General features: G+C 65.5%; 2 protein-coding genes across 10 annotated transcripts; both read left to right on the top strand.

The window, feature by feature from the left end:
- The first annotated feature begins 6430 nt into the window (after positions 1-6430).
- Positions 6431-18135, top strand: SP1 (Sp1 transcription factor). 2 transcript variants are annotated; one of them, XM_086870451.1, is made up of 6 exons: positions 6431-6544; positions 7591-7685; positions 8274-9774; positions 16669-16837; positions 17191-17390; positions 17697-18135. In XM_086870451.1, exons 1-6 carry the CDS (start codon positions 6538-6540, stop codon positions 18011-18013), a joined length of 2289 nt encoding a protein of 762 aa, XP_086726577.1. In that variant the 5' UTR covers positions 6431-6537; the 3' UTR covers positions 18014-18135. The 2 variants fall into 2 exon arrangements, with proteins under 2 accessions (XP_086726577.1, XP_086726578.1); XM_086870452.1 differs by lacking the exon at positions 6431-6544 and adding an exon at positions 6988-7152.
- Positions 18136-21171: 3036 nt separating this feature from the next.
- On the top strand, positions 21172-26270 carry AMHR2 (anti-Mullerian hormone receptor type 2). 8 transcript variants are annotated; one of them, XM_086870562.1, is made up of 14 exons: positions 21190-21282; positions 21370-21519; positions 22155-22322; positions 22593-22682; positions 23045-23154; positions 23392-23616; positions 23799-23913; positions 23990-24150; positions 24328-24475; positions 24544-24680; positions 24972-25127; positions 25497-25533; positions 25623-25942; positions 26025-26270. In XM_086870562.1, exons 1-14 carry the CDS (start codon positions 21270-21272, stop codon positions 26070-26072), a joined length of 1878 nt encoding a protein of 625 aa, XP_086726688.1. In that variant the 5' UTR covers positions 21190-21269; the 3' UTR covers positions 26073-26270. The 8 variants fall into 8 exon arrangements, with proteins under 8 accessions (XP_086726693.1, XP_086726692.1, XP_086726694.1 ...); XM_086870566.1 differs by lacking the exon at positions 24328-24475 and having other exon boundaries at positions 21188-21282; XM_086870565.1 differs by lacking the exon at positions 24972-25127 and having other exon boundaries at positions 21191-21282.
- The last annotated feature ends 344 nt before the right edge of the window (positions 26271-26614 follow it).

Genomic DNA, 26614 nt, shown 5'->3' on the forward strand with positions numbered 1-26614 from the left:
CTAAGTCCGCAGTTTCTTGGTCCCAAAACCCAGTCCTTGTCCCCAGTCCCTGGCCCCAAATGTGCCCACAGCCCTTGCCTCAGTTTCCCCGACCCTGGCAGTGCCACCCTGTTCCCTGAACCAGAGGACACCCGGGCCTGGCTCCTCCTGCTTGTCCCCAGCCACAGGGACAGTTTGGGGTGACAGTGGCACCGCCCCCCCCCCCCCCGCTCCCCCTCTGGGGATGGCAGGGCGCAGTCCCTGCTGGGCCAGGGGACACCCGTGTCCCCCAGCACAGGCACCGCAGGGGGAAGCTCGGGGCCCACACAGGTCCCTGTCCTTGGGGGGGCCTGTATCCCGGGGGTCTCCCCCATCCTGGAGTGAGTCCTCTAGCCCGTGGGTCCCAAATCCCGGGGTCGCTGTCCCCAGAGCAGGGATCCTCCATCCCAAAGTGTCCCTGTCCCTAGAGGGGGATCCCTCACCCCATGTTCGTCTATCCCGGGGTCCTCATCCCGAAGGGTCCCGGTCCCCAGAGCAGGGATCCCCCATCCCGAAAGGTCCAGAGTGGGGATCCTCCACCCCACGTTCCTCTGTCCCGGGGTCCCCGTTCCGAAGGGTCCCGGTGCCGGGGGTCCTCACCACGCTCCGGGGACGCCAGGGGAGGGTCCTGCCCGCGGGGATGCCGCTGTCGCGGTGTCGCGCTGTCGCGGTGTGCCGCTGGCCGGGATGCCGGTGTCCCGGGATGCCGGGGCTCGGTGCGGAGGGAGGGACGGAGGGAGGGGGGGGAGAGGGAGGGAGAGGGAGGGACGGAGCACCGCGGCCACCGCCCGCCCCGCTGTGCCGCTGCGGCGGGGCTGGGCCGGGCCGGGACCGGGAGCGGGAGCCCGGCCCCGAACCGCCCCCAGCCGGGGGGGCCGGGGGACCGCGGGAAGGGGGGCAGAGGAAGGGGAAGAGGAAAAGGAAAAGAGGAAGGAAAAGATGAGAGAGGGGAAAAGAAAGAGAAAAGGGGGAGAGAAGAGAAAGGGAGAGAAAGAAGGGAAAGAGGAAAAAGAACAAGGAATTGGAAGAAGAAAAGAAGTTAGAGAGAAAAAGAAAAGAGATGAGGGAGAAAGGGAAAGAAAGGGGAAAGGAAAAAGGAATAGAAAAGTTTAAAAGGAAATTAAAAAGGGGAGAGAAGAGAAAAGAAAAAATGTATAAGGAAATGGAAGAAAAATTAAGGGGAGAAAGAAAAAGTTGTGAAGGAAGATGAAGAGGCTGAGAGCTGGAGGAAGGAGGGGAGATGGGGGACAGGGACCAGTGTGGGGAAAAGGAAAGGAGAAGAGAGAGGAAATAAGGGGAGGAAAAGGGAAAGGGAAAGGAGGGAGAGGGGGAGAAAGGGATGGACAGCAGGAAAAGGAGGAGGAAGGGGCTGGGAAGGGGAAGTGGATGAATAGGAAAAGTGCTGGAAGGGAGGGATGGAAAGAAGGAATAGATGGATGGGGAGGGGAAAGGGGACAAGGGGATAAAGGAGGAGGGCACAGCCGGGCACCCAGAGGTGCTCGTCACGCCAGAAGGAGCCAGGATGATGCAGGGATGGGGATGAGGGACTGGGATGGGGCTGGGAGAGACCAAGGATGGGAATGGAGCAGAGATGGGGACAAACTGGACCAGGGCTGGATGAGGACAGGATCAGGGATGGGGACAGGAGGGGACAAGAGATGGAGATGAGACAGACCTGGGCTGGAGCTTCAGGTACCAGGAATGGGGTTAGAGGTCTGGAGATGGGAATAGGGGCTGCGAATGGAACAGGGATGGGGCTGGAGGGACCAGGGATGGGGGTCAGGGAATAGGGACAGAGCTTGGGACAGGGACAGGGGGCATGTGCAGGGGGACAGGGACACGCCTGGCTCTGGTGATGGGGCTGGGGCTCCCCCGTGCCTCAGTTTCTCCCCCCCCTCCCCCCGTGAATAAATTGTTCCAACCTCCGCTTTTTTATGTTACTACTCCTCCATCCTTCCCATTTTCTTTTCGCTTTCCCCCTTCCCTGCTTTCCCCCGCCGGGGCCGGTCGGAGCCAGCGGGGCCCTTTCCCAGCCCTGAGTCAGGGCTTTCCGCTCCGCAGCCGCCGGCGCCGCCGAAGGCCACAACCACCGGCCCCCCCTCGCTGGGGCTTCCACTGCCCACAAACTGGGAGCAAACTGGGACGGCCACTCCAGTCCTCCTCCTCAGCCAGCCCGGCGTGGGATGGGGGGGAGCACCCCATGGGTTTTTTGGGGAGTTTCACTCCCACCAGCATCGCTCCCACCAGCGTCCGGTTTTTTGGGGGTGTCTGGCGCTGCCCAGACGGCCGGGGCTGGGATGGGGGTGTCAGTTGGGGTGAGGGTCTCTCCCCGGCCCGGGGGCGGTGGGGACCCCCCCCCACCGTGTGCCCCGGGACCCTTCAAAGCGCGGCGGCGGCGGGGGGGCGGCGGCGGGGGCTGATTACAGGGCGGCGCCGGGCTCGGCCGCCCACGGCCCCGCGGCCGCGCCGGGCCCCCTCAATTACCGGTATTTATACCCGGCCGGACGCCGGGACCTCGCCAGGGCGGGGGGATACGGGCCGGGGGGGCTCCGTCCTCCGGCAGCCGGCCAGCCACTGTCCGTCTGTCCATCCCTTCCTCCATCCCTCCTTCCCTCCTCTGCCTCATTCACCCCCGTTTATCAGCCTGGGCAGGAACGGACACGAGTTTGGGGGGTCTCAGTCCCCCGAGATGTGTTTGGGGGTCTCAGCACGACAGAGATTACAGGGCTGGAGGTGTCCCTGTCCCCATCCCGGCCCCCAGGGTCAGGGGACGCCCCCTGCCCAGTGCGGGGGTCCCGGCGGTGCCGCCCCCCCGGGTCCCGCGGTGACACCGGGAGCACCGCGGCCCCTCGGGCTGGGGGGGAAGCGGAACCAGCCCCGAGTTTCTCTCACATGTGTGCGGGGGCACTAGGAGGGGGGACACTGGGAATGCGCACACCCAGCACTGTCCCCCCAAGCCCTCCCCCCATTCTGCCCCCGACCCGGGGACACCGGAGTGACTCCTGCGTACCCCAGCCCTCACCTGGCGCGGTGTCCCCCCGTGTCCCCCCCCGGCCCGGCCCCGCCCGCCCTCTCCGGCCCCCGGATGTTTCCCTTGCGGTCGGAGGCCCCGAAATAGCGCAGCCCCCGCGCTGGGTGCGCCGGCCACGGCCGCCCACGGGCCCGGGGGGGTCGGGGGAGGCTCCGAGGGCTCGGAACAGGCCTGAGCTCCCCCCGGGGTCCCAGCGATCGCCCCCAAGGTGGGGGACAGGGAGGGTTGCGGGGCAGGAGGAAAGCAGGGGGAACATGGGGGGGCCAGGAGGAGCCGGGGGACGCGCGGGGACGTGGGAGGTGCAGGGGGCCATGAGGGGGGTTGGGGGGGTTGGGGGTCCCATGGGACCGTGGGGGAGCCGGGGGGTCCCGTGGGATCATGAGGCATCCAGCGGGACATTGGGGGACCCAGGGGGACGTGGGGGGATCTGGAGGGACCCGACGGGACATTGGGGATGTGAACGGACCTGCAGAGATGGGGGGGGCACCCGGAATGGAGCTGGGGGGTTCCCACCCACGGGAAAGCCAGGGCAGGGTGGCCCCAGGGTTGAGCTGCGCCCACGGCCCCGGTGTTTCCTCCCACCCTTTAATTATCCCGGAATTATCCCTGGAAATAACTGCGGGGGCCGCGGGGGGGCGGGAGGGACACGGGCACCGAGCTGGGACGGACAGACCCTGGGACAGCCGGGGGGGACAGCGGTGCCCTGGGGAGACAGGGGTGGCCCTGGGGGGACAGAGGTGACCGCCGGGGGACAGCGGCAGCCCCCAGCACCGCACCACCCCTATCCGTGTGCCCCCCCCCCCGCCATGTGGCTCCCATTGCGCTGCGGTGCCGAAGCCACATCAGAGCGGTGGCAGCGGCGGGGGCGGCACCGGGGGCCCGACCCCCCTCCGGCTGCTAAAGGACCCCCCCAGCTTGCCGAGCGGACCCCCCCAAGCTGCCACCATGCTCGGTGTCTCCTCCAACCTGCGAAAGACCCCCCCCCCGTGCAAATCTGGGGTACCCCACGTGCCCCCCAAGCCTTGGGATCACCGCAAATTGTCCTGGGGACCTCCCCCCCAGGCTGCTAGAGACTCCCCCCGCCCCTGAGACCCCCCCAGGCTGCCAGCGATCCCTCCCCAGCCCTAAGCCCCCCAAGGTGCCCTGGGTCCCCGGCCCTGTGATCCCCCCCCGCCCCCCGGTCCTCCGCCCGTCGCTGTCCCCGGGCCGGGCCGCCCTGGCTCGCGCCGCGCTGCATTTCTGCGGTTCCCAACCCAAAATTGCTGGGAGTCGCCCGGCGTCGCCCTGATTCCTCCGCGGCCGCGACCTGTCGGGGGGGCACCCAGGGGGACAATCGGGAGGTGGCAGCGGAGGTAGGGCACCCTAGGCTGGCCCCGCTCCCCCACCCCAGCTCGCCCCAGTTTGCCCCCAGTCCAAGGCTGAGGGTTCCTCTGTCCCGTGTCCCCTGAGCTCATGCAGCCAGTGGGAGGTGGGGACAGGGACAGCGTTAGGGACACTTTTGGGGACACGGGACAGGACAGCACCCTGATGTGAGAACCCCGGGGACAGGACAGGGCACGTTTGGGGGCACTACTTGGGATAGGATAGGGCAGCTTTGGGGACACTGTTGGGGAACAGGACAGGGTTGGTGACAGTGTTGGTCCCAGGACAGGACATTGCCGGTGGCACTGCCGGTGACAGTCGGTGGCACTGCCGGTGACAGTGGGTGCCCGGGTCCCGCTGTGGCGCCCCCGCCAGGCGGCAGCGCCCTGTGGCACCTCCCGGCCGCGACCACCGGGGGGCGCTTGGGGACACCGGGGACAACGAGGGGTTAATGTTGATGTTGGGGACGGGTCCCCGTGGAGAGCAACGAGAGGTTAATTGGGGGCGTTAATTGGGGGGGTCCCAATGGGGGCTTTGGGGACAATGGGGTGCTAATGGAGTGGTAATTTTCAGGGCCCTAATGGAATGGTGGGAGTTACTGGAGGGGGGTCACTGGGATGAGGATCCTACTGGGAGTGACGGGCTCGGGGGGTCTCAGGGGGGCAGGTACTGCCGTGGCTCCCTCGACGCCCCCAGCCCAGCCCCAGCTCCCGGGGCTCAGGTCCAGGGACAGGATGGGGACAGTCCCCGTGTCCCCCCAGCACTGGCGCAGGGCCTGTCAGGCCCTTTTGCCCCCAGGTGCCAGCGCTGCAGGTGACGAGGGGACACGGAGTCACCCCAAGGGTCTGGGGGGTGCAGGGCAGGGACAGGGCCAGGTTCAGGTTGTCCTCAAGCTCCAGCGAGGGCGGGGGCGAGGCCGCGTGGCCTCCCCGGGCCGCGGGCCGGGAATTGGGCCGAAAACGCCGGGAAATGGGAAGGTCACGGACGAGGGGGCGGTTTTAATGCTGGAAAGCGAAACCAAAGCCGTTCCGTGTTCTTTGCTGTTCGTTCTCCGTGTGTCGCCGGCCGCGGTCTCCTCCCACCCGCCCCCAAACCGCTCATTTTTCTAGAAAATAAAGGATCTTGGCCTCAAGCCCCCAAGTCCTACAACGCCCCCAAACTCCCCAAGCCGGGTTCCAAGGGCAAGGGTGGCGCTCCCACGGGCTCCCCGCTGTGGCGCTCGTTGTGTCGTGACAGGACTGGGCGATGTCGTGATAGGGCTCTGGGGGTGTTCACACAGCGCCGCGGGCTCGTGAGGACGTGTCGCAGGGCCATGGCGGCTGTCGCGACAGGGCCGAGCTGGCTCGTGGCATAGAAGAGGGACTCGGGGAGGGAAGAGCCGCGGGTAACCCGCGGTACCGAGGGCGGGGGGAGCGCGGCCGGGCCTGAGGGAGCCCGACCCAACATGGCGCCGGCTCCGCCATTCGCCGCGCCGTCCCTCCAAGGGCGCAGCCCGGGCGCTGGCCCCGCCTTTCCGCGGTGCCCATTGGTCCGTTTGAGACAGACTGGCGCGCTGATTGGCTCTGTGCCGCGCCGCTGCTGCCGCCTCCGCGCTCGGATTAGCCGGCGCTCCCGTCAACATCCGCGCCTCTCCCGCTCCGCGGCGCGGCAATCGCAGCCGGTTGGCGCTGTGCGCTACCAATTACGGCCACAGCCTGCCTCCCATACTCCATTGGCCGCCGGGCACGCTTATCACGCCGCGGCCCGCGCCGCCGCGGCCGCGCCCATACGGGGTCTCCCTGCGAGCCCGCGCGGGCGCTGATAGGCTGTGCCGCCGCCCGCCCCTTCCCTTCCGCGCCCCCATTGGCCACCGCCCCGCCGCGCTCCCCCTCCCCCACGGGGCGGGGTCCGCCCTCCCGCCTCTCCCCCCGCACCGCGCCGCCCTCGCTTCCCATTGGTCGCACTGTCCGTCTCTCCGCGGCGCGGGAGGCTCCCATTGGCTGCGGGGGCGGTGGGGGCGGGGCGCGGGGCTGCGGCCGCGGCGCGCGGCCCCTCCCTCGGCAGCCCCTCGGCGGCACCGGCGGGTTCAGCCGCTCGCCCGCCCGCGCCCCCGCCCCGCCCCGCGCGCCCGGCCCGGCCCCGGCACCATGAGCGGTAAGGACGGGGCCGGGGCCGAGCGCCGCGCGGGGCCCCGGGCACACGCAGAGGCGGCGGCGCCCGCCCGCTCGGAGGGGCCAGAGGCGGCCCCGCCCCGCCGGGCCGGGCCCCGCCGGGCCGGGCCTCGCCGCGCCGCGCCGGGGGGACCTGCCGGGGGAGGGACCCGGGGGAGGGGGGAAGGCCTCGGGGGAGGGACCGGCGGCCGCGCCGGGCAGGGCTGGAGCGGAGGAGGGGGCGGCGGGGAGTGATGGGGAGGCCCCGGGAATCGGGGCTGGGGGCGGGGGGGGTGGGCGAGATCCCGGGGGATCGGGCGCGGAGATGGCGGGGGAGGTCGTGGGGGTGGGCGGCTGCGAGCGCAGGCACCGGGGGGCTTTCCCCTATTCCCGGGCAAGGCGCCCTGCGGGGGCGGATGCGGGAGCCGAGGGCGGGGGGGGCTGTGCGGGAGGGCGGTGGGAAGGTGAGAGCGGCCGGGGCGCGTTCAGCGACCCCTCCCCAGTGCAGACCCCGCTGAGGGGTGTTGAGGTAGAGGGCAGGACCGGGGGACGCAGCCCCGGTGGCCGGCGGAGGACGAGGAGGCTCTTGAGCGCTGGGAGAGGAAGGATTTGGTGGGAGCGGGGACCCCCGCGCTGGGCGGGTCGCGGGAGGGGCAGCCCGGGCCGGGGATCCCGCGGGCCAGACCCACGCGGGGGAATCCCGGGGTGGGTCCGCGGGGCCGCGGCGGGAGGTGTGTGCTCCGGCCGGCGGGCAAGGCGAGGGGGAGGCCCGGGGAGGACCCCGGCGGGGGCCAGGGAGTGTCCCGAGCTGGTGGGGAGGAGCTGGGCCCTGGAGCGCGGCCGGGTCCTTCCCTCCCCGTCCCGCTGCCAGCTCCCCTTTGGCAGCTCCCTGCTTTTCGCAGCCCCTTCCCGGCTGCGCCAGGAGCACATGGTCCCCCCAGAGCCAGCCTGCCGTGTCCCTTTAGGGCCTTGCCTGGCCCTCCCGAGCCTCGCTTCGCTGCCCTGCCCCGAAATGTCCCTAACCGGGGCTGTCGCTTCCCTCCTGCGCAGACCAAGAGAGCACCGAGGAGATGTCGGCTGTGAAGCCCGACAAGGGCGAAGGCGACGCCAGCAGCACAAGCAGTGCCGGCGGTGGGGAGGCCCAGGTGAGTGGGGGAAGAATCGGCCCCCGCCCGGCCCTGCTGGCCCCGGGGAAGTCGTGGCAAAGTCCAGGGCCGGGCCGAGCTGTTTGCTGGGCCCAGGCGAGCGTTTCAGCGCGGGCAGGAAGAGGAGGGTGAGCGCTGCCAAGCAGCACCCGTGGCTTCCCCTCCTCCCCGGCTCTCCTCGAAAACTCGCAGCTCCCCTGTGACACCACGGCCCCCGCTGGCCCCTCTCCAGCTTGTGGAGCCCAGGAACCACCCTCCTTCCCGGGGGCTTGTTGTGCTTCAGGGGGATTCCCTGCCTTTGGGGTGGAGGAGCTCTCTCCTCTCTTGGCTTTCCCAGGCAGGCTCCCTCCCCTTTCCTCCCTGTGGGTTCAGGCTGTCCCCGCCTGACAGCCCTGTGCCTGGCAGTTGTATTTTTCCGGTTGTGGGTAGGTTTGTTCAGGAAGGAGTGTTTATCTTTTCCAAGTACGCTCCTCCCTATTTTCTTTTTTTAAGGTTTTTTTGTTGTTGTTTCCCCATTTGTTTTTTTTCCATTCTGGGCCTGCCCCTCGGGCCGCCTTCCACCCTGGTAACTCCTCCTCTCATCCCCAGGAGTCACAGCCATCCCCACTGGCTCTGCTGGCAGCCACCTGCAGCCGCATCGAGTCTCCCAATGAGAACTCCAACAGCTCCCAGGGCCAGCAGGGCGGGAGTGGTGAGCTGGACCTCAACGCGGCCGCCGCCCAGCTCACCCAGTCGGCCAACGGCTGGCAGATCATCTCGGCGGGCTCTAGCACCCCCACGGGCTCCAAGGAGCCGGGCAGCAATGGCAGCAACGGCAGTGATGCCTCCAAGAGCCGCCCGGTCAGCACCGGGCCCTACGTGGTCACCTCGGCGTCCGGCCTGCAGAACCAGCAGGTGCTTACAGGCCTGCCGGGTGTCATCCCCAACATCCAGTACCAGGTGATTCCCCAGTTCCAGACCATCGACGGGCAGCAGCTGCAGTTTGCAACCACCCCGGCGCAGGTGAACGTGCAGCAGGATGCCTCGGGGCAGCTGCAGATCATCCCCGGCTCCAACCAGCAGATCATCACGAGCCGCGCGGGCGGCAGCAACCTCATCGCCATGCCCAACCTGCTGCAGCAGGCCGTGCCCATCCAGGGCGTGGGGCTGGCCAACAACAGCCTCTCTGGGCAGACCCAGTATGTGGCCAACGTGCCCGTGGCCCTGAACGGCAACATCACCCTGCTGCCGGTCAACAGTGTGGCTGCCAGCCTGGCCCCCACATCCCAGACAGGCACCCTGAGCAGCTCGGGCTCGCCGGACAGCAGCTCCCAGCCAGCCACCTCGGGGGCTGCCAGCAGCTCGGGCAGCACAGCCACGTCCCAGGCCAGCTCGGGCGCCTTCTTCACCAATGCCAACAGCTACTCCACCACCACCACCACCAGTAACGTGGGTGTCATGAATTTCTCCACCAGCGCCACGGTGGGCACCAACGTGCAGGCACAGACCCCCCAGAGGGCCAGCAGCGTCCCCAGCTCGGACTCTCTGCAGACCCCGGTGTCCGGGGTGGCCCTGCAGCCAGGGCAGCAGAAGGAGGGGGATCAGGGTCAGCAGTCGCAGCAGCAGCAGCAGCAGCAGATTCTGATCCAGCCACAGCTGGTCCAAGGAGGGCAGACAATCCAAGCCCTCCAGACCACCCCTCTGTCTGGCCAGACCTTTGCCACTCAAGCCATCTCCCAAGACACCTTGCAGAACCTGCAGCTCCAAGCCGTGCCCAACTCCGGCCCCATCATCATCCGCACGCCCACGGTGGGTCCCAACGGGCAGGTGAGCTGGCAGACCATCCAGCTGCAGAACCTGCAGGTGCAGAACCCCCAGGCGCAGACAATCACGCTGGCCCCCATGCAGGGAGTGTCACTGGGCCAGACGGGCAGCACCAGCACCACGCTGACCCCCATCGCCTCCCTGCCCAGCGGCACCGTCACCGTCAACGCCGCCCAGCTCTCCTCCGTGCCGGGCCTCCAGACTATTAACCTCAGTGCCTTGGGAGCGTCCGGGATCCAGGTGCACCAGCTGCAGGGGCTGCCCCTGGCCATCGCCAATGCCCCCGGTGAGTGCTCGGGTCCCTTTGGCAGCCAGGCACGGGAAGGAGAAACGCTGGGACCCTGCGGGGCCGGAGCTGGGCTGGGCGTGGTTGGTGCCAAATGGTGTTGGCGAGTGGGGTGGGGCTTGTGCCGGACCTGGCACGGAGTGTGTTGATCACCAGAATACACCAGAGGTCTTTTTGGGGAGTTTAAGTCTTGGAAAGAAAGAGAGGAGGTGGCTGTGGGGGGGAAGTGGAGAAGAAGGGGGACATCTGGTTTTGTGCCACTGTCCAGCCCTGGTGGCCACCCAGGAGTCCTGGGTCAGGGCTGGGGTGAGGACCCAAGTCCAGCTCGGCTCCTTGGCTGCACCTGCAAAGAGTCATGGCCATAAAACACAGGGATTAGCTGAAAACCCCATGAAAACAAACACAGTCACGGAGCCGCGGGGAATTTCCTCACAGGGGCGGAAGAAAGGGCTCATTAAGTGTCTGGGTGCTGGCGCGGGACAGCGTGACCTCAGCGTGGTCCAGACGGTCCTGTGGGCACAGGGCACCCTGCTCAGATCCCCAGGGATCCATCCCGCCGGCTCCCACAGCCTGGGAAAAGCGGGATACGTGAATGTGGGAACTGAGCTGGAGCCCACTCAGCTTCTGCCATGGAAGGGATCGATTCTGGGAACGCTCTCCACTTGCTTTTCCACTGTTCTCCTTGTTGGGTTTTTTTTGGGGGGTTTTTTGTGTTCTGGCTCTGACTAAAAGGGGCTGTTGCTGGATTTAGTCACAGTTGAGAGGCAGCAGAAAATGTTGCTCAATCCAGCCCGTGCTTCCCTCTCGCGAGAGGCGGCGGCTGCTGCCCCGGGCTTGTTTTGCAGCATTATTTTGGGCTGTTGCTACAGCAGCTTGGCTCGCAGGCAAGCCACGGGTCACTTTAGCCTCGGGATTAGCCTGATCCTTGGATTTCGCGGAGTGCAGGGACCTGCGGGGGCTCCCACAAGCCGGGGCTGGCAGCCGGGGGGACATGCATGGCCTCTTGGACCCGCGGGATGTGCCTGGGGCAGCTCCTGCCAAGGCTGGGGCTCCTTCCTTGTGCGCTCCCGGGCTCCTTCCTTGTTTTGAAGGCGCTGGAGAAAGGCATGGGCGAGCCCCAGTTCCTGTATTCCTGCCTGGCTCTGCCCTCGGAGGTGGAACAGGGAGGAACGTTCTAGAGACCACCCACCCAACACGCTCACGCTACGGAGCAGCCGCCTCCTCCTTCTCCTCTTCTTTCTCCTCCTCCTCCTCCTCCTCCTCCTCTCTTTTTTAGCTCAGCAGCTCTCAGCCCTTGATCCGCGGTGAAGAATTCCCCGCGAGCAGCGGCAGCAGCAGCAGGGCCTCCTGGCTCTGTCCCCAGCCCCGAGGACATGACGCTGTCGCTGTGACACAGGGACATTTGGAAAGAAAAGCCAAAGCAGGGTTCAAAGCGGTTTTTTGGGGAGCCCCAGTTCTGTGGGTTGGTCCGGGAGGCTCCCGGGACGAAATGGGGAAAGCTGTAGCCAGGACAGAGCTTTCTGGCACCAATCCAGTGGCAGGATTTGACTCCAAGCCGTGTTCCTCAGGCGTGGCAATGGGTCCCTTTGTCCCCCCAGCCACCACCAGCCCCTCTCCGGGGGGCTGAGCCCTTCCAGACCTGCGTCCTTCCAGACCCGAGCTCTCCAGTGGGAATTTGAGGACGTCCCAGATCCCTGAACATTTTCCAAGCCTCCACGTGTGCTGGAACTTTCTGCTCCAGACAAGGAGTTGGGAGGGATTTTTGGAGCAGGGAAAGGTCCTCTGCTTCTGGAGGGAGGCAGATGGAAAATGAACCTGGGGTTAATCTGGGGAGGGGACCGTAGCTGGTTTTCCTTGGATCCTGCTGCATGTTCCGGGCTGGTGGGGAAGGAGGAGGTGCCCAGCCAGGGGTGTGGTGGCCCCAGCTGCCGCCTGGGCTGGCAGCACTGCGTGTCCTGCCCCTTCCAGAGCTCAGCTCGGCCTCCTGGGGCTTCTGTGTCCCTTCCTGAACCCCGGGGAAGCGGGGCTGTGGCTCCCAGCCCTTCGGGTCTATTGCCAATGAGGTTTTCTCCAGTTTTTTGGCAGGGGAAAGGTCTCTCAGGGAGAAAACAACACCTGAAAAGGTCTTTAAAACTCAGATTTTTTTTTGCTGCTAGGTGTGACGCAGAGCCCAGCTCTCTATGTTAATAGAGACAGCTTGAAGGCTGTTTGTTCCCCCTGCCTGGCTGGGCTGGCAAGGAGCAGGGGCAGGGGCAGGTCTGAGACCACCAGGGCCCTGCAGAGCCAGGAAGGGGGGATTTCCTCAGCTGGCAGCACCCCAAAACCCCCCCGGGGCAGCTACCAGCGCTGCCCACATGGGCGGGCACCGGGGACCTGTGCGGTGAGGGATGGGGTCTGTGGCTCACCTGGGGGCTGCGACACCCCTGTGTGGTCTGAGAGCCACCTCGGAGTCACCTCAGCCCCAGGGAGGGGACATCCTGTCTGAGGGGGGTGATGGCAGGGATTTTGTCACGTCGGTGTTTCTCTTCCTCTTTTGTCATAGGGAGGAGGAGGAAGGGGACTGTTCTGAGCTCAGTAGCCTTATAGTGGCTCTGTCCTCATGTCCCTGTCCAAGCCCTGCTGTCCCCACATCCCTGCCCCTGTCCCAGCCTTAGCTGGCCAAGGAATGTGCTGGTGACCTCCAGACAGGTCAGCACTGGAATTAACCCCCCTTGTTTTGGGGGCGCTCAAGGGATATCCCTCTTTTCGGGATGTTTGATTCCAGGGCTGGATGGAGCTGTTGGGTGGGATTGGGATTTTCTGGGCGGCTCCAGCTCCTCGGATGGAGGATGTGGGGGAATTGAGCAGTGGGTTCCGGGCTGTCCTGAAAGGAGAAGCCCTGGTGGGTGCTGGAGCCCTTGGCAGCGTGTTCAGCAAACCCCTCCCGGCTCCCTGCTCCCCCTTGGTCCTTCCAGGGCCCTTCCCAGCGTTGGGCCAGTGGCACAAAGCCCTGATTGTGTCCTGCTTGCTGGTTTTTAAGGGCAGCTTTGTAGCAGGGCCTGGATGAGGCATCCACATGGCATCGAGTGTGGTGGGGAGGGGAGAAGGGGAATCGAGCCCCGGCAGGATCCGCCCGTGACGCGCAGCCTTGTTTGTCTCGCCGCACCCGTGACATCACGGCACAAACCAGCATATTGTGAAACTTCCTGCTCTAAATCCCAGCCAGGCTGGACTTTACGTTCCCTCTGGATTCCTCGGCCGACCTGGCCCATGCCATTCTCTGGGAGCCTGACAGGAATCCCCAGGGTTCGCTTGGGAGGAGAGGGAGCCCGCTGAGAAGTGTTGTCGCAGTTTTGGCCGGGTGAGGTTGTGCCCCACACAAAGTCCCCGTGGGTTCACCCTGTGGGTCCTGGACTCCATGGGGAAGCCCTGCTCCTCCCGTTTTCCTCTGCCTGCTGCTGCTCCGGGCCAGGCTCAGTGGGGCTGGGAAGGGTTGGCAGCCATGCCGGTCGGACGGGTCGGGTGCACGGCACCCACCCCATGACTCCTCCCGGGAGAGGTCCTGGCTCCAGACCCGTCTGCCAGGCCCTGATCTGCCTCTCCCTTTTATCTGGGCCAGCCCCAGCCCTGCTGGAGCCCCGTCTTTATCACCCCACGCAGGAGACACGTCCTGGCTCCCGGCTCTGGGGGAGTTTCCGCGTGGCTCCCACCGCAGCAGGCACCGTCCCGACGGCTCCTCAGCCCCTCCAGCCCATCCCAGGACGCCTGGGTTAGATCCTGGGGCTGATACAGGCATCAATTCCTCCTCGAGACTAAAAATGGGATTTGTGGCTCAGGAAAGCATCCACCCTTGATTGTGGTGAGCAAGAGGCACACAGAGGTTTGGGAGATGCCTACTGGGGCTCCCCACCTTGGGAGCTGCCCTTCCCTGTCTCATCCAGGAGTTTCCTTCCTTCCACAGCCCTCGCACAGGGATTTCTGCCCGGGTGTTGGGGGTGCTTTGGTGGGACCTGCCTGTGCTGCAGGGTGAGGTGCTCTGGGTGCTTCCACCCCAGCAAAGGCAAGGCAGGACCAGAGGCTACATCCCGGTTTTGTGACAATTCAGACAGGAATTTAAAGGGCAAAGGGGCTCTGTCTGTCGGTCTGCAGCATGACAGAGGCACTTGGCAAATCCTGGGGCATTCGGGGATCTGGCAAAGTGGATGCTGAAGTGATTCCCTGCCTCAGCTCTGTCCCCTTTTACAGACCACCTCACTCATTCCATCGGCTCCATCCCAATTTATCCCCTCTCCATCACTCATCCTGAGACACAGAAACCTCCAGCAATTACAGGAGCTGCCCAAGGAGTGGCTGCTGGAGTCATCAGAGTCCAAATTAAAGCCCAGTTACTCACTGGGCTGCAGACTTCCAGCCTGCCCCATCCCCTGGTTCCTTCTCCACCACCCTGATCTCTGAGGAATTGCTGAGCCAGAGCTTGGCTCATTTGCATGGATGAGCTCCTGGTACAGATTAACTCATTTTGCAAATCGGAGGGAATCAGATGGGGAAAAAACCAAGGGGACGTCCTTCCAAAGCCACTTTGTCCCTTTGTGCAGCTCTTTGGTGTGTCTAGGCAGCTGGGGTTTGTTCTGGGCAGGGCAGTGACCCCAAAAACTGGGCAGGAAATGGGGAGGACTCAAGCTGTGAGCTAGAAAATGTGGATTTTGGAGGTATTTTCAGGGGCACACCCTGAGAGCTTGGGGCTGCGTGTCCCCAGGTTTTGCTTTTCTTTCTTTTCACCTGAAAACTTCCTCGTGCCTGGTGCCAGCTCTCCCCCCTCACCCTCTGCTGCCTCTGCCCAGGCAGAGCTGCCAGAGCTACAGAGTTTGCACAATCAGCCCCGGTTTGTTGGTTTTGGGTTTTATTTCAATCTCTTCCCCTAAAAATGAACACAGGGTCTGTTCCCCTGCCTGAGGTTGGCCAGGGCGGTGTGAGAGCTCCTCTCTCCTCCCCGCTGGGCATTTCTCACCTCCTGGTCGTTTGCTAAATAAAGCAAACAAACCCCAGCTTTTTCCTGCACAAGGAGCACCTTGTCTGCAGAGAATTCCAAAGCCAAGATTCCAGGCCTTGGGGTTTTTTAGTGGGACACCAGAAACTGCTCCATTCCTGGGGGCTCTCAGAGGTCGCTGGTGGAGCAGGGCCAGGGACAGCTCCCCTCTCCTGCATTCCCAAATCCCTCTTTCTCCCCAGGCTTCTTCTAAGGATCAAACCTCCTCTTGCTCTATTAATCATATATTTTTCCAGGGCTTTGCCGGCCCGAGTGTGGAGCTTCCAGGGAAGCTTTAGTCTTAGCAGGGATAACAAACGTGAATTATCCTCCTTGCCCACTTTTCCCCTGAACCTGTTGTATCCCAGAGATTTCAGAGCTGCTGCTTGAGGTGGGATGATCCCTGCAGGTCTAGGAGCTGCTGCCCTGGATTTATACCTCGCTGAGAGGTGGCCATAGACTTCCAGCAGCAGGATTTGGGTTTGTTCCCCCACACCAAAAAGCCGGAAAACTCTGCATAGGCTTTTGCCTCTTGGAGGATCGAAGCCATTCCAAGGCATCCTGGCTGGATTCTCCCCCTCCCTGGTGTATTTCTGGGGAGAGAACTTGTGTTTTCTCCTGGCTTTTTTTTTTTTTTTTTTTCTTCCCTTTTTTCCCTTTTTTTCTCGGTTTTTTTTGTTTTGTTTTGTTTTTTTTTCACAGCAGCTCTTCCCATCCGGGGAAATCTCTAATCCGTGGCTGCAGCACAAAGCTGCCTGCGCTGGCTTAGGAAGCTTAAAAACCCCTGCAGGCCCCCCCGCCCCGTGCGAGGCTGTGACTGCAGACACGTCACGGGAGCTGCAGGGAGGAACAGGGAAGCTCCTGAAATCCTCAACTTCGCAGGGAGCTCGGGAATGTGGCCCCGAGGGCCGGACTGCAGATGGTGTCACCCTTGGCGGTGACAGCTTCCTTCTCCAGGCCTGGCTGGGACAGCGTTCCTGTGCTCCAGGGTGAGGGGCAGAGCCCAGGGGCCGGTGCCAGGCTGGCTGAGAGGAGCATCCTCGGGAGATCTGGGTTATGTGCCAGGTGACAGCCCCGGTGACATCCTGGCTGCTCCTGCCCCGTCCCCCACTGTGACAGGATCGGGCTCTGCTCCTGGGGAGTGCTTGGAGCTCTGGGTGTCCTCGCCAGGCCAGCACTGCCTTTTCCCAGGGATCCCTGTGGATTCGGGGGCAGCAAACCTCCCAGTCTGCTCCTGCCTTCTCTCAGCTGTCAGGACCTGCTGGTGGCAGATGAGAAGGGATTGCTCAGCCCCTGCCACCCCCAGGCCTGCTCCAGTTCTGCCACGGGGACACTGTGGAGTCAGGAGGGTGGGAATGGGACTGGGGAAGGGATGAGAGGGATGAACTGGTGGTGAGCAGGGTAAGGCTTCAACCCCACCAACCCCCTCAGGATGGTTTCTGTTCATCTGGGAGCTGTCCCTGTGCTTCCCTGGCTCCTGGGAGGTGGGAATTGCTCCTGGGCAGAGGCAGGGACTGCCTCCAACAGCAGCTCTTGAGGATTTCCCAACTTTCTGTGTCTTTATCCTGCTCTGTAATGGGGATAATGTGGTATCACTGGAGGATGCTGCTCTTCCAGCCTGCTTTCTTTACCCTGGGCTGGAATTGTGCTGGAATTGTGCTGACATAGTTGCAGTAGTTGGCAGGGGGCTGTTTCTTGGGAGAGCTGCAGCTCTTCCATCTCCCCTGGAGATAAATGAAAGACCCAGACCAAAATGGGGGAGCTCCGGAGGCTGGGGAATGTCAGGAGAGCCGAAGGAGAAGGGTGGGATTGACAGCTCCGTCCAGCAGAGACAGCTCCCCTCCTTTCCAGGTGAGCAGCGTGCCGTAAGCTCCCGTGTTCTCTTGCAGGTGAGCACGGGGCCCAGCTGGGGCTGCACAGCGGCAGCGGGGACGGGCTGGGGGACGAGAGCGCGACCGTGGAGGAGGGGGAGACCAGCCCCGACCCCCAGCCCCAGCAGGGCCGGAAAACACGGAGGGAAGCCTGCACCTGTCCCTACTGCAAGGAAGGAGAGGGCAGGTGAGGCTGCTGCCCACAGGTCTCAAAGTGCCTCGTTTTGTGGAGTTGTTTGGGTTGGAAAGGGTCCCTTGGATCATCAGGTCCAGCTGTTCCCCCCGCTCTGGCAATGCCACCCGTGTCCCCGAGTGCCACATCCACGTGGCCACCTGGGCACCCCCAGGTCCTTTCCCAGCTTTCCAGCCCTGGTTCCCCCCCGTGCCTGGAGCGCCCCATGGGGCTGCTGTGAGCCAGGGGCAGGACACAAACCTCACCCCAAACCCATCAGTCCCACAGGGCCGACCAATCCCAGTCCAGCAGACCCACACCCCCCAGGCTGCTAGAATTCCCTCAGCTTTAACCCTTCCTTCTTGCAGGAGCTCTGGGGATCCAGGGAAAAAAAAGCAGCACATCTGCCACGTGCCAGGCTGCGGGAAGGTGTACGGGAAGACCTCGCACCTGCGGGCGCACCTGCGGTGGCACACGGGGGAAAGGCCCTTCATCTGCACCTGGGTGCTGTGCGGGAAGCGCTTCACCCGCTCCGACGAGCTGCAGCGGCACAAGCGCACACACACAGGTAGGGCTGGGGCTCCCGGCCGCCCAGGAAATCCTGGGAATCCCTTGGGCCGCCCGCTCCGACGCCTGGTGCAGCCGCAGGGATCCCCGTACAGGGCTGAGCCTCTCCAGAGCCCGTCATTGTCAGGGGGAGGCACCTTTTCCCAAGATCCCAACTTTTCCCAAATTTCCAGCGTGTTCAAGCATTGGCCTTGATGTCTTTGACCCCCCTCAAGGGCAGGAACCTCTTCCCAAATCCCAACCTTTTCCCCCAGCCTCAGCTCCCCATGTTCCCACTGTCCCTCACACCCCTGTTCCTCTCCCCCAGGAGAGAAGAAGTTCGCCTGCCCGGAGTGCCCCAAACGCTTCATGCGCAGCGACCACCTCTCCAAGCACATCAAGACCCACCAGAACAAGAAGGGAGGCGCCACCAACGTGGCCATGAACGTCTCGGCTGTCCCCATGGACACGGCGGCCTCGGGCGAGGGCAACGGCGGCGCCACGCCCTCGGCGCTCATCGCCACCAACATGGTGGCCATGGAGGCCATCTGCCCCGAGGGCATCGCCCGCCTGGCCAGCAGCGGCATCAACGTCATGCAGGTGGCCGACCTGCAGTCCATCAACATCAGCGGCAACGGCTTCTGAGCCCGCGGCCAGCGCCGGGAGGCGACGGAGCCGGTGGCCTCGGCACCTCCAGCACTAACCCAGCCCGGCACCGCCGCCACCTCCACTCGAAGGCCAGAGCTATATATATATATATTTTTTAATTTTGGCTTGATTTTTTTTCTTTTTTTTTTTTTTTTTTTGTCCCTTTTTTTTTGTCCTCTTTTCTTCCCCGCCCCTCCCGCCCGCCTCCCTGCCCGAGGTCCCTCGGCGTCATCACGCCCTGGTCCTTTTAGCAAAAAAAAAAAAAAAGAAAAAAACAACAACAACAACAAAAAAACAACCCAATGACAGAAATACCAACAAAACAACACAAAAAAAAAACAACCCAAAAAAACAAAAAAGAAAAAAAAACACAAAAAAAAAGAAGAGAAAAGATTCTATATTATTATTATATATATAAAAATATAAAATGTGTTCGTTTGAGAGAGGAGAGATGTTGCTGCGACCATGGCGTGGTCCCTCTGATGCCTTATCCTGGAGCAGGTCGGCCCCTCTGGGCCACAGCAGACGATGCCCGAGCTCTCCTCCCCTTCCTGGATCTCATTTTCCAGCAGAATCCCTAAACTCCCCCTCCCCGGGCTGTCAGACGCTTTGCTTTGAGGTGACTCTGTAATTCCTTTGGCATTCTCGGGGAGAGATCCCGCTGGATTTTTCACCCTGGGACTCCCACTGCCCTCCCCTGCCTTGGCAGGTGTTTTTTTTAATTTTTTTCTTGGATCTTGGTTTTTTCCCAGCCATTTTTTTGGCAAGGTTCCCTGTCCCGTGGGAGTGGAGTTGCTCCATGGGAAGGCCATGGACAGAGGGGCTGGGACACAGCCCTGGGGGGAAAAATCGGAGCCTCCTCAGGGGGGAAAAGTTGGTGTTTTCTTTTTATTACAGCCAGCGTTGGAATTAATAGTAATAATCGGGGAAAAAGGAGAATGCACGGAGCTCAGCCGGTCTGGAGCAAGGGGGAAGCACCACAGGGACACGAGAGACGCTCAGGGGTTTCCTTGTGGTACCGCTGGAGGTGGCTCCTGAGGAAAAAAAAGGCTGTTGGAAATAGGGACAGCTTGGGAAAAAAAGCCCAGAAAGGGTTTTCTAGGATCCTGCTCTTCCTCCCGTGGGAGGGCTCGGTCCTTTCCGTTCTTCCTCCCACACCCTCCTCTTCCTGCCCCGGGCGCATCCCAAAGCCCGCACGGCTTCCATCCCAAACCGCGGCTGTGGGGTGCGGGGTGTGGATCCCCGAAAAGGGGAAACCCGGGATTGTTCCCAAGCTCTGGGGTGAGCCCAGCCGGGTGTGAGCAGGTGGGGGCCTGGAGCTGCCCAGGAACTCCCCTGCTCCGCTTGTGGGTTCGGGGCTGGGCCCCCGGGATCGCTCTGACCCACCGATCCCACCTGCCCAGGAAAATCGGGCGTCTTTCGCTGCCCCATGCCGCCGCCCAGTGCTTCCCATCCGGGTGTCCCCCCAGCCTTTTCCTGCTCCCCCTTTTCCCGGGAGAAGCTCCAGCAGAGCCAAGACCACGGGGCAGGCGCTGGCGAGGTGCCGGGATCCCTCGGGAAGCCTCTGGATAGGACCTGGCCCGGCTGCCCCATCTCCAGCCCCGAGCTTTTCCATGCTCGGGAGCTCCAGGAGCCAGTGGGAAGCGGGAATCTTGTTTTGATTTGGGATTTTTGGTAAAAAAAAAGACAAAAAAACACAAAGAAAAAGGAAAGGCAGCAGAAGCTCCCCGGGGAGGGGGCGCAGGGCCCGGCCCCCCAGCCCCCCCGGCTCTCTCTCTCAATATCTATTTTTGCATTTGTATATTTTTATATAGGAAACTTTAAGCATTTGTATTTTAATAACCCTGTGAAGCACTATGAGCTCCCCCACCCCCAATCCCCCCAGCCCAAAACCCACAAACGACTGGGACAAAAAGCAGGAGGGTTCTGTATTTAATGGTCAATTTGATGATTCTGCCCCCACCCCGAACCCCCCCCCGAGCCTAGCTCCGTCCCCAGCGGGGATCAAGTGCCAAACCCGGTCCCGGGTCCGGTGTTGGGATGTCCCCGTGTCCCTCCCCACGGACTGGCCCCCGAGGAGTTTGGCTTTCCTATGGAAATGCAGCCGGGAGCGGGGGGCAGCCAGGGACCCCCGGGGGGGCTTTCCCCGAGCCTGGGCTGCTCCCCTGCAGCTTTTGGGGGGATCAGAGCATTTAGGGGAAATCAGAGCATTATCTTGGGGGGGAATCAGAGCATTTTGGGGGGCTCACACCACCAGCGCTGCTCCCAGTGCCGGATCCCACAGCCCCACTTTGGCTCTGCTGGCACCGGGGTCCCCGCCCGCCCCAAACCCCCCCAGCAGCCCCCAGACCCCCCCAGCCATTCCCGGGACACAGAACACAAACGTGCCTTGACAAGGGGTGACGGGCTGGGGATGAGCCCCCCCTGCTCCCCTCCCACTCCCCACCCCCCGCAGAGAGTTTGGGGGGGCTCTGGGGGCTGTCCCCCAGGCTGCCCCCATCTCCCAGCTTTAATCCACTGTCACCCCTTCATTCCGGGGGGGCTGGGGCCGGTTCTCTATGCAGCGGGGGGTCCTGGGGGGTCCAGCCCCCCAAACTGGCAATAATTCTCTCCCTGTTTGATCTCGTCCCATCTCTATTCTGTTTTAATTTGGGAAAGGGGAGGGAAGGGGGGGGTTGGTTTTTACAAATCCGGTGGCTGATGTCATAAACCTCCCTCCCCAAAGGAGATTTTTTGGGGGGGGAGGTGGTGGATGACTTCTTTTTTGGGGTCCCAAAGTGCTATTTTTTTGTACAAAAAGACTTAGATGAAACTGTTAGTTTTGGGGGGCTCCTTTGTAAATGGGGAACGACGAGTTTTTTGTAATAAACACAAGTCGCTGGCGTTGTCTGGAAGTCTGCTGGGGGATCCCTTCTGTGGGAGCACAGCCGGTTTTTGAGGGATGGCAGTCGGTCCCAGAGTGTCACCGTGGGGGGGACTGGGGACACTGAGTGCGGTTTGGGGGGGTCACGGGCCGGTTTCAGGGCTGCAGTTGGTCCCAGAGTGGCACCAGGAGGGGACTGGGGACACTGAGCGCGATGTGGGTGACGCAGGGAGGGGGGCCAGGCCTGGCTGTCCCCCCCCCCAGACACCCCGGCTCTCTCCTCCCTAGTGCGGGGGCAGCACCTTCTCCTCCTCCTCCTCTCCTCCTCCTCCTCCTCCTGCTCCTGCTCCTGCTCCCGCTCGGCTCCGCTTCCCACCCGCGGAGGCTCCCATGGGGCGCCCAGGTGGGTGCTGGGGGGCGCAGCCGGGGTTGGGGGGGCATTTTTGAGAGGGTTAAAAGGCACCCCCAGTGCGTGTGTGTCCCTTGCCAGGCCCCCACAACCTGACCTGCGTGTCCTACAAGCACCCGAGCGTGCGGGGGGCGCTGGGGGGCGCGGGGGGGGCGGCGGCCGGCGCCGTTCGCTGCCCCCCCGGGCAGTGCTGCGTCGGCATCTGGAACCGCAGCCAGGCTCTGGTGCAGGGTGAGACCCCCGCGAGCGGGGGGCTTTGGGGAGAGGGAAAGGGTGGCTGCGCTTTGAGCCCAGCCCGGGGGGTCTGGAGGAGCAGAAGGGGACGGGGGAGGCCGGCTTGGTCCTGCCCCGGGGGGATTTTGGGGCAGGATGGAGGGGTTGGCCCTGCCCCGGGGGGATTTTGGGGGAGGATGGAGGGATTTGATCCTGCCCCGGGGGGGATTTTGGGGCAGGATGGAGGGGTTGGCCCTGCCCCGGGGGGATTTTTGGGTAAGATGGAGGAGTTTGATCCTGTCCCGGGGGGATTTTGGAAAGGCAGAAGGAGCTGGGGCAGGTAGGGTAGGATGGAGGGGTTGTGGTAATTTTGGGGCAGGATTGAGTGGCTGGGTCCTGCCCTGAGGGTCTTGGAGAAGAAAAAGGGGTCTGATCCTGTGCGGGGTCAGGGAGCGGGGGCTGATCCTGGCCGGGGGGATTGGGGAGGTTTTGGTCCCTCCCCAGCGGCTCCGCTCGGCCTTGGCCTTGAGCAGCGGCTGCGGCGGCGCTGGGGAGGAGCGGCTGCGGGGGGGACCCGCACAGGGGGTCCCACCTGTCCCCCTGCCCCCTCCCTGTCCCCCGGCGCCCGGGGGTGACCGTGCCGCTGTTCCCAGGCTGCTGGGGCGGCCGGGGAGACGCCTGTCCCTCGGCCACCTGCGCCCCCAGCCCCGCGGGACACCCCGGCAGCTCCGTGCTCCTGTGCCTGTGCCACGGCCACCTCTGCAACGGCAACGCCACGGGGACAGCGGCCGTGGGGCTGGGGGGAACCCGGCAGGGCCCAGGTGCGGGGGCCGGGGGGTTCTGGGGGGCACTCGGGGATGGGGACACAGAGGGGGCCCACGGGGGACCCTGAGATCTTCAGGGGACCCATGGGGGGATGGACCCCCAGGTGGGGAAGGTGGGACCCAGAGGGGATTGGGAGGGACTGAGTGGACCTGGGACTCACGGGCGACTGGGGAAGCCATAGGATCCCCCAAAGTGCCCCCCCCCCCAGCACCCCGGATACCTGGGGGGCCCGGGGGACTCTGTGTCACCGCAGTCTCTGTCCCCAGTGGCCGGCCAGGGGCGATCCGTGGGGACCCTGTGGCTGTGGGGTGCCGGCCCCCTCCTCCTCATCCTCCTCACCTGTCTGGGCATCCTCGGTAGGGACAGGGGCACGGCGGGGACGGGGGGACCCCCGGGCACAGCCACCCCCTACCCGATGTCCCCCGGGTGTCCCCAAACGCCACATCTGTGGTGTTCCCAGAGTGCAGGTCCCCAAGTGTTGTGTCACCCTGTCCCTGGGGCGGGGGTCCCTGCTGTCCTAGTGACCCCCTGGGGTGGGGTGTCCCGAGCGGGGTGTCCCCAGTGTCCCGGGGATCCCGGGATGCCACATTCCCCGTGTCCCCTGCGTGGTGAGGGGGCGCTGCTGGTCCCTGGTGTCCCCAGGTCCGTGTCCCTGATTCGGGGGCGTTCCTCTGCTGGGGGTCCCCGGATGGGGGTGTCCCTGGTGTCCCCCATCCAGGACTGCGCCGGACAAGGGCCCGCACGGGTCAGCCACCGCGGAGGGGGCGGAGAATCGGGGTCCCCCCGGAGCCCCCCAGCCCGGACCTGCCTGCGCTGCACTTCCTGCAGGTGCGGGGCACCCTCGGGGCGAGGGACAGGCGGGGGGGCGCCCATATGGGGAGGGGATGTGGGGACACCTACGGCAGAGGGGGCATCAGTCCGGGGGTGGCACAAGGGCGCTGAGAGTGCCCGGGGAGCTCCAAAAGGTTCCCGGATATGAGGGTCCCTGCGTGGGGGGATGCCGGGGGCTGTGGACACTCGGTGCCAGCTGTGTCCCCTGTCCCCCCCGGTGTCCCCGCGGGGCAGGTGCTGCAGTCGGGCCGCTTCTCGGCGGTGTGGCGGGGGACGCTGCGCCAGCGGCCCGTGGCCATCAAGGCGTTCGCGGCCGGGGCCGGCCGGAGGTTCGCGGCCGAACGCGCCGTGCACGCGCTGCCGCTGATGGAGCACGAGAACGTGGCCAGGCTGCTGGACACCAGAGCGGCCGGACCCCGCGCCCGAGGGGGACTCCTGGTCCTGCAGCTCTACCCGGCCGTGGGTCACCTCGGGGGATGGCAGGGGCGCACAGGGGGGCTCGGGGGTGTGCAGGGGGATGAGGAGGCTCGGAGGGAGGCGGTGGGACAGTCGGGGAGCACAGGGGTGGGGATGGGGGGAGATGCGTGGGAGATACTGGGGGGTGCCGCACGTCCCCACCCGTCTCCCTCGCGTGTCCCCAGGGCTCCCTGCGCCACTTTCTGGGGCAGCACGTGGGGACCTGGGCGGGCAGCGTGCGCCTGGCGCTGTCCCTGGCCCGCGGCTTGGCCTTCCTGCACCAGGAGCTGTGGCGTGACGGTGAGGGTGGCCCTGTCCCCGCTGTGCCCTGGGCTCCCCCGGGCCCGTCCCCCCCGTGACCCCCGGTGCCCCCCAGGGCTGTACAAGCCCAGCGTGGTGCACCGGGACCTGAGCAGCCAGAACGTGCTGGTGCGGGAGGACGGGACCTGCGCCATCGGCGACTTCGGGCTGGCGCTGGCGCTGCCACCGCGCGCCCAGGACGGCACCGGCGCCCGGCACGCCGTGACCATCCGGAAGGTGACGGGGCGGGGTGGGACGGCGGCGGCAGCGGCTCGGGAAGGGGACAGCCCTGGGTTGGGGACGGATCCGCAAATGTCGCTGGCGGCGAGGGCTGTGGGTGCCGCTCGAGCCCGTCCCCGGCGCGGGGGGCCCGGTGGCCCCGCTGGCCCCGAGCTCAGGCCCCGTGGGGCGCAGGCGGGCACCCAGCGGTACCTGGCACCCGAGATCCTGGACGAGAGCCTGGACCTGCGGGCCTGGGGCCGGGCACTACGCCAGGCCGACGTCTACGCGCTGTCCCTGCTGCTCTGGGAGATCCTGTCCCGCTGCCAGGCCCTGAGCCCCGGTGAGCTCCGGGGTCCCCCCGCGCTGCCCGCGGCCCCCCGGCCCCGCTGACCCCCGGCCGCCCCGCAGGAGCCCCGGTGCCGCCGTTCCGGCTGGCGTACGAGGCCGAGCTGGGCTCCAGCCCCAGCGGGGCTCAGCTGCGGCGTTTGGCTGCGGACGAGAGGCGGCGGCCGCTCATCCCCCCCGCCTGGCACCGCGCCCCCCAGGTCAGACCCCCGGGACCCCGGGCCGGGGGGCTGCGGCTGCCGGGGGCGCCCGCGGGGGTCCCGGAGGGTGCAGCGGGACCCGGGGGGTCCCAGGGGGTCCCGGGGGGGTGCAGGGGGTCCCGGGGGGTCCGCGCCACGGTGCCCCGGGGTGTTTGGGGGGGGGTCGCTGCCCAGGGGTCCCCTCCCCGCTGCCCGGCGATGACCCTGGGGGTACCGGGGGGGGTGTTCCCGTTCGGGGGTGTCATCCCCGGGTGTTTCCCCCGCTGAGCCCGGGGAGGGGGGGTCCCACAGCCCGGGGGGGCTCTGCCGGAGCTGCTGGAGGATTGCTGGGACCCGGACCCCGAGGCGCGGCTCTCGGCCGAGCGGGCTCTGCAGCGGCTCCAGCGCTTGGCCGCGGGGCCCGCACCGGCCCCGGAGGACCCCGGCCCGGGGGTCGCCCCCCGCCAGGTTCGTGCGGGGAAACTGAGGCACGGGGCGGGCGGGGAGCGGCCGAGGAACCTAGCGGGGACTTGCGGGGAAACTGAGGCACGGGGCGGGCGGGGAGGAACCGGGAACCGGGCGGGAGGGGCACGGCCCGGCCCCGCCTTCGCTTCCTGCCGGGAGGGGCCGCGGCCGGAGCGAAGGTGGGAACGGAGCCTCAGGACCCCAAAATCCCCACCCCAAAATCCCCCTGCGCACCCCCAAACCTTCGAGTCCCCCATTGTTCCCCCGGGACAGTCCCGGGGGGGACCCCCCAAAGCTTCCGTGACTCAGTTTTCTCTGGGTGCCAGCGGTGGGGAGCTCGGGAGGTCCCGCTCACCCCCTGTGCCCCCCCAGGTCCTGGAGTCTCCCACCATGTGGAACCCTGGTGCAGGTACAGGGGGGCACCCCGGTCTGGGGGGGCTGCCTTGACCCCCCCCAGGGTCAGACCCCTCCCCTCAATCTCCTCACTTCCCCCCCCAGGACAGCCGCCCCCCCCCAACCCCGTGTACCCCCCGAACCCCACGTACCCCCCCCAGGTCCCAACCCCCAACCCCGTGTACCCCCCCCCCGCGGCGCCCCCCAACCCGCTGGGGGGGCCTGGGCAGCCGCCGTACCCCGCCGGGCCTCCCCCGTGCCCCCCGGGGCAACCTCTGGCCCCCTTGGGCCCCCCCCCGCCGCAGCCCCCCCACCCGGGGGTGCTCCCCCACCCCGGGGCGCTCCCCTCGTTCCCCCCCGCGCTGGACAAGAAGGCGGCGAAGAAGATGAAGAAGAGGATGAAGAAGGCTCACAAGAGGCACAAGGTGGGGGGGGGGACCCGGGGGGGACACAGGGGGTCACCCCCAGCCCCCCTCGGGCGCTCATGGCTCTGCTGTCCCCCCCCAGCGCTCTTCGTCGTCGTCGTCCTCCTCCTCCTCCAGCAGCTCCGACTGAGGCTCCTGGGACCCCCCAGGACCCCCGGACCAATCGGGACCCCCCAGGACAACCAGGAGCCACCTGGGACCTCTTTGGACCCTTGTGACCACCCGGGACCCCCCAAGACCCCCAGGAGCACCCGGGGCCCCCCTCCCGTGGTGCCGGGGGGTCTCAGGGGGTGCCCCCGCTGTCCCCCAATAAAGCTCTAGGACACCCCCATGTGTGTCAGCGTCTCCTTCGCGCCGATGGGGGCTGAGCTCCGGGGGGACACTAACCCCCAGTTCTCCTCGGGAGGGGGAACTGCCCCCCCCATTGCCCCCCATTGCCCCCCATTGCCCCCTTTTGCCCTCCAGTTGCCCCATAGCTCCCCACACACAATTAATCACCTTTAATCGCTCCCCTTTACCCGCAGTTCCCCCCATTTCTCCCCAGAGCTGCCCCAGTGTCCCCGTTGTTCCTCAGTGCCCCCCAACGCCCCCCAATTCCTCCCAACGCCCCCCCAGCGCCCCCGCAACCCTTCCGGACCTCCGCGCCGCTGGGGGGCGCTGTGCGGGGCGGCG

This window comes from Cyanistes caeruleus, chromosome 32, assembly GCF_971803275.1.
Source record: "Cyanistes caeruleus chromosome 32, bCyaCae1.hap1.1, whole genome shotgun sequence".
NCBI lineage: Eukaryota > Metazoa > Chordata > Aves > Passeriformes > Paridae > Cyanistes > Cyanistes caeruleus.

Bases quoted from the DNA above. Each gene is read 5' to 3' on its own strand.
- AMHR2 (XM_086870561.1), top strand. The intron at 22,683-23,044 runs GTAGGGACAGGG...TCCCCCATCCAG, and splicing joins CACCTGTCTGGGCATCCTCG to GACTGCGCCGGACAAGGGCC. The intron at 23,617-23,798 runs GTGGGTCACCTC...GCGTGTCCCCAG, and splicing joins TCCTGCAGCTCTACCCGGCC to GGCTCCCTGCGCCACTTTCT.
- SP1 (XM_086870451.1), top strand. The intron at 9,775-16,668 runs GTGAGTGCTCGG...GTTCTCTTGCAG, and splicing joins GGCCATCGCCAATGCCCCCG to GTGAGCACGGGGCCCAGCTG. The intron at 17,391-17,696 runs GTAGGGCTGGGG...CCTCTCCCCCAG, and splicing joins GCACAAGCGCACACACACAG to GAGAGAAGAAGTTCGCCTGC.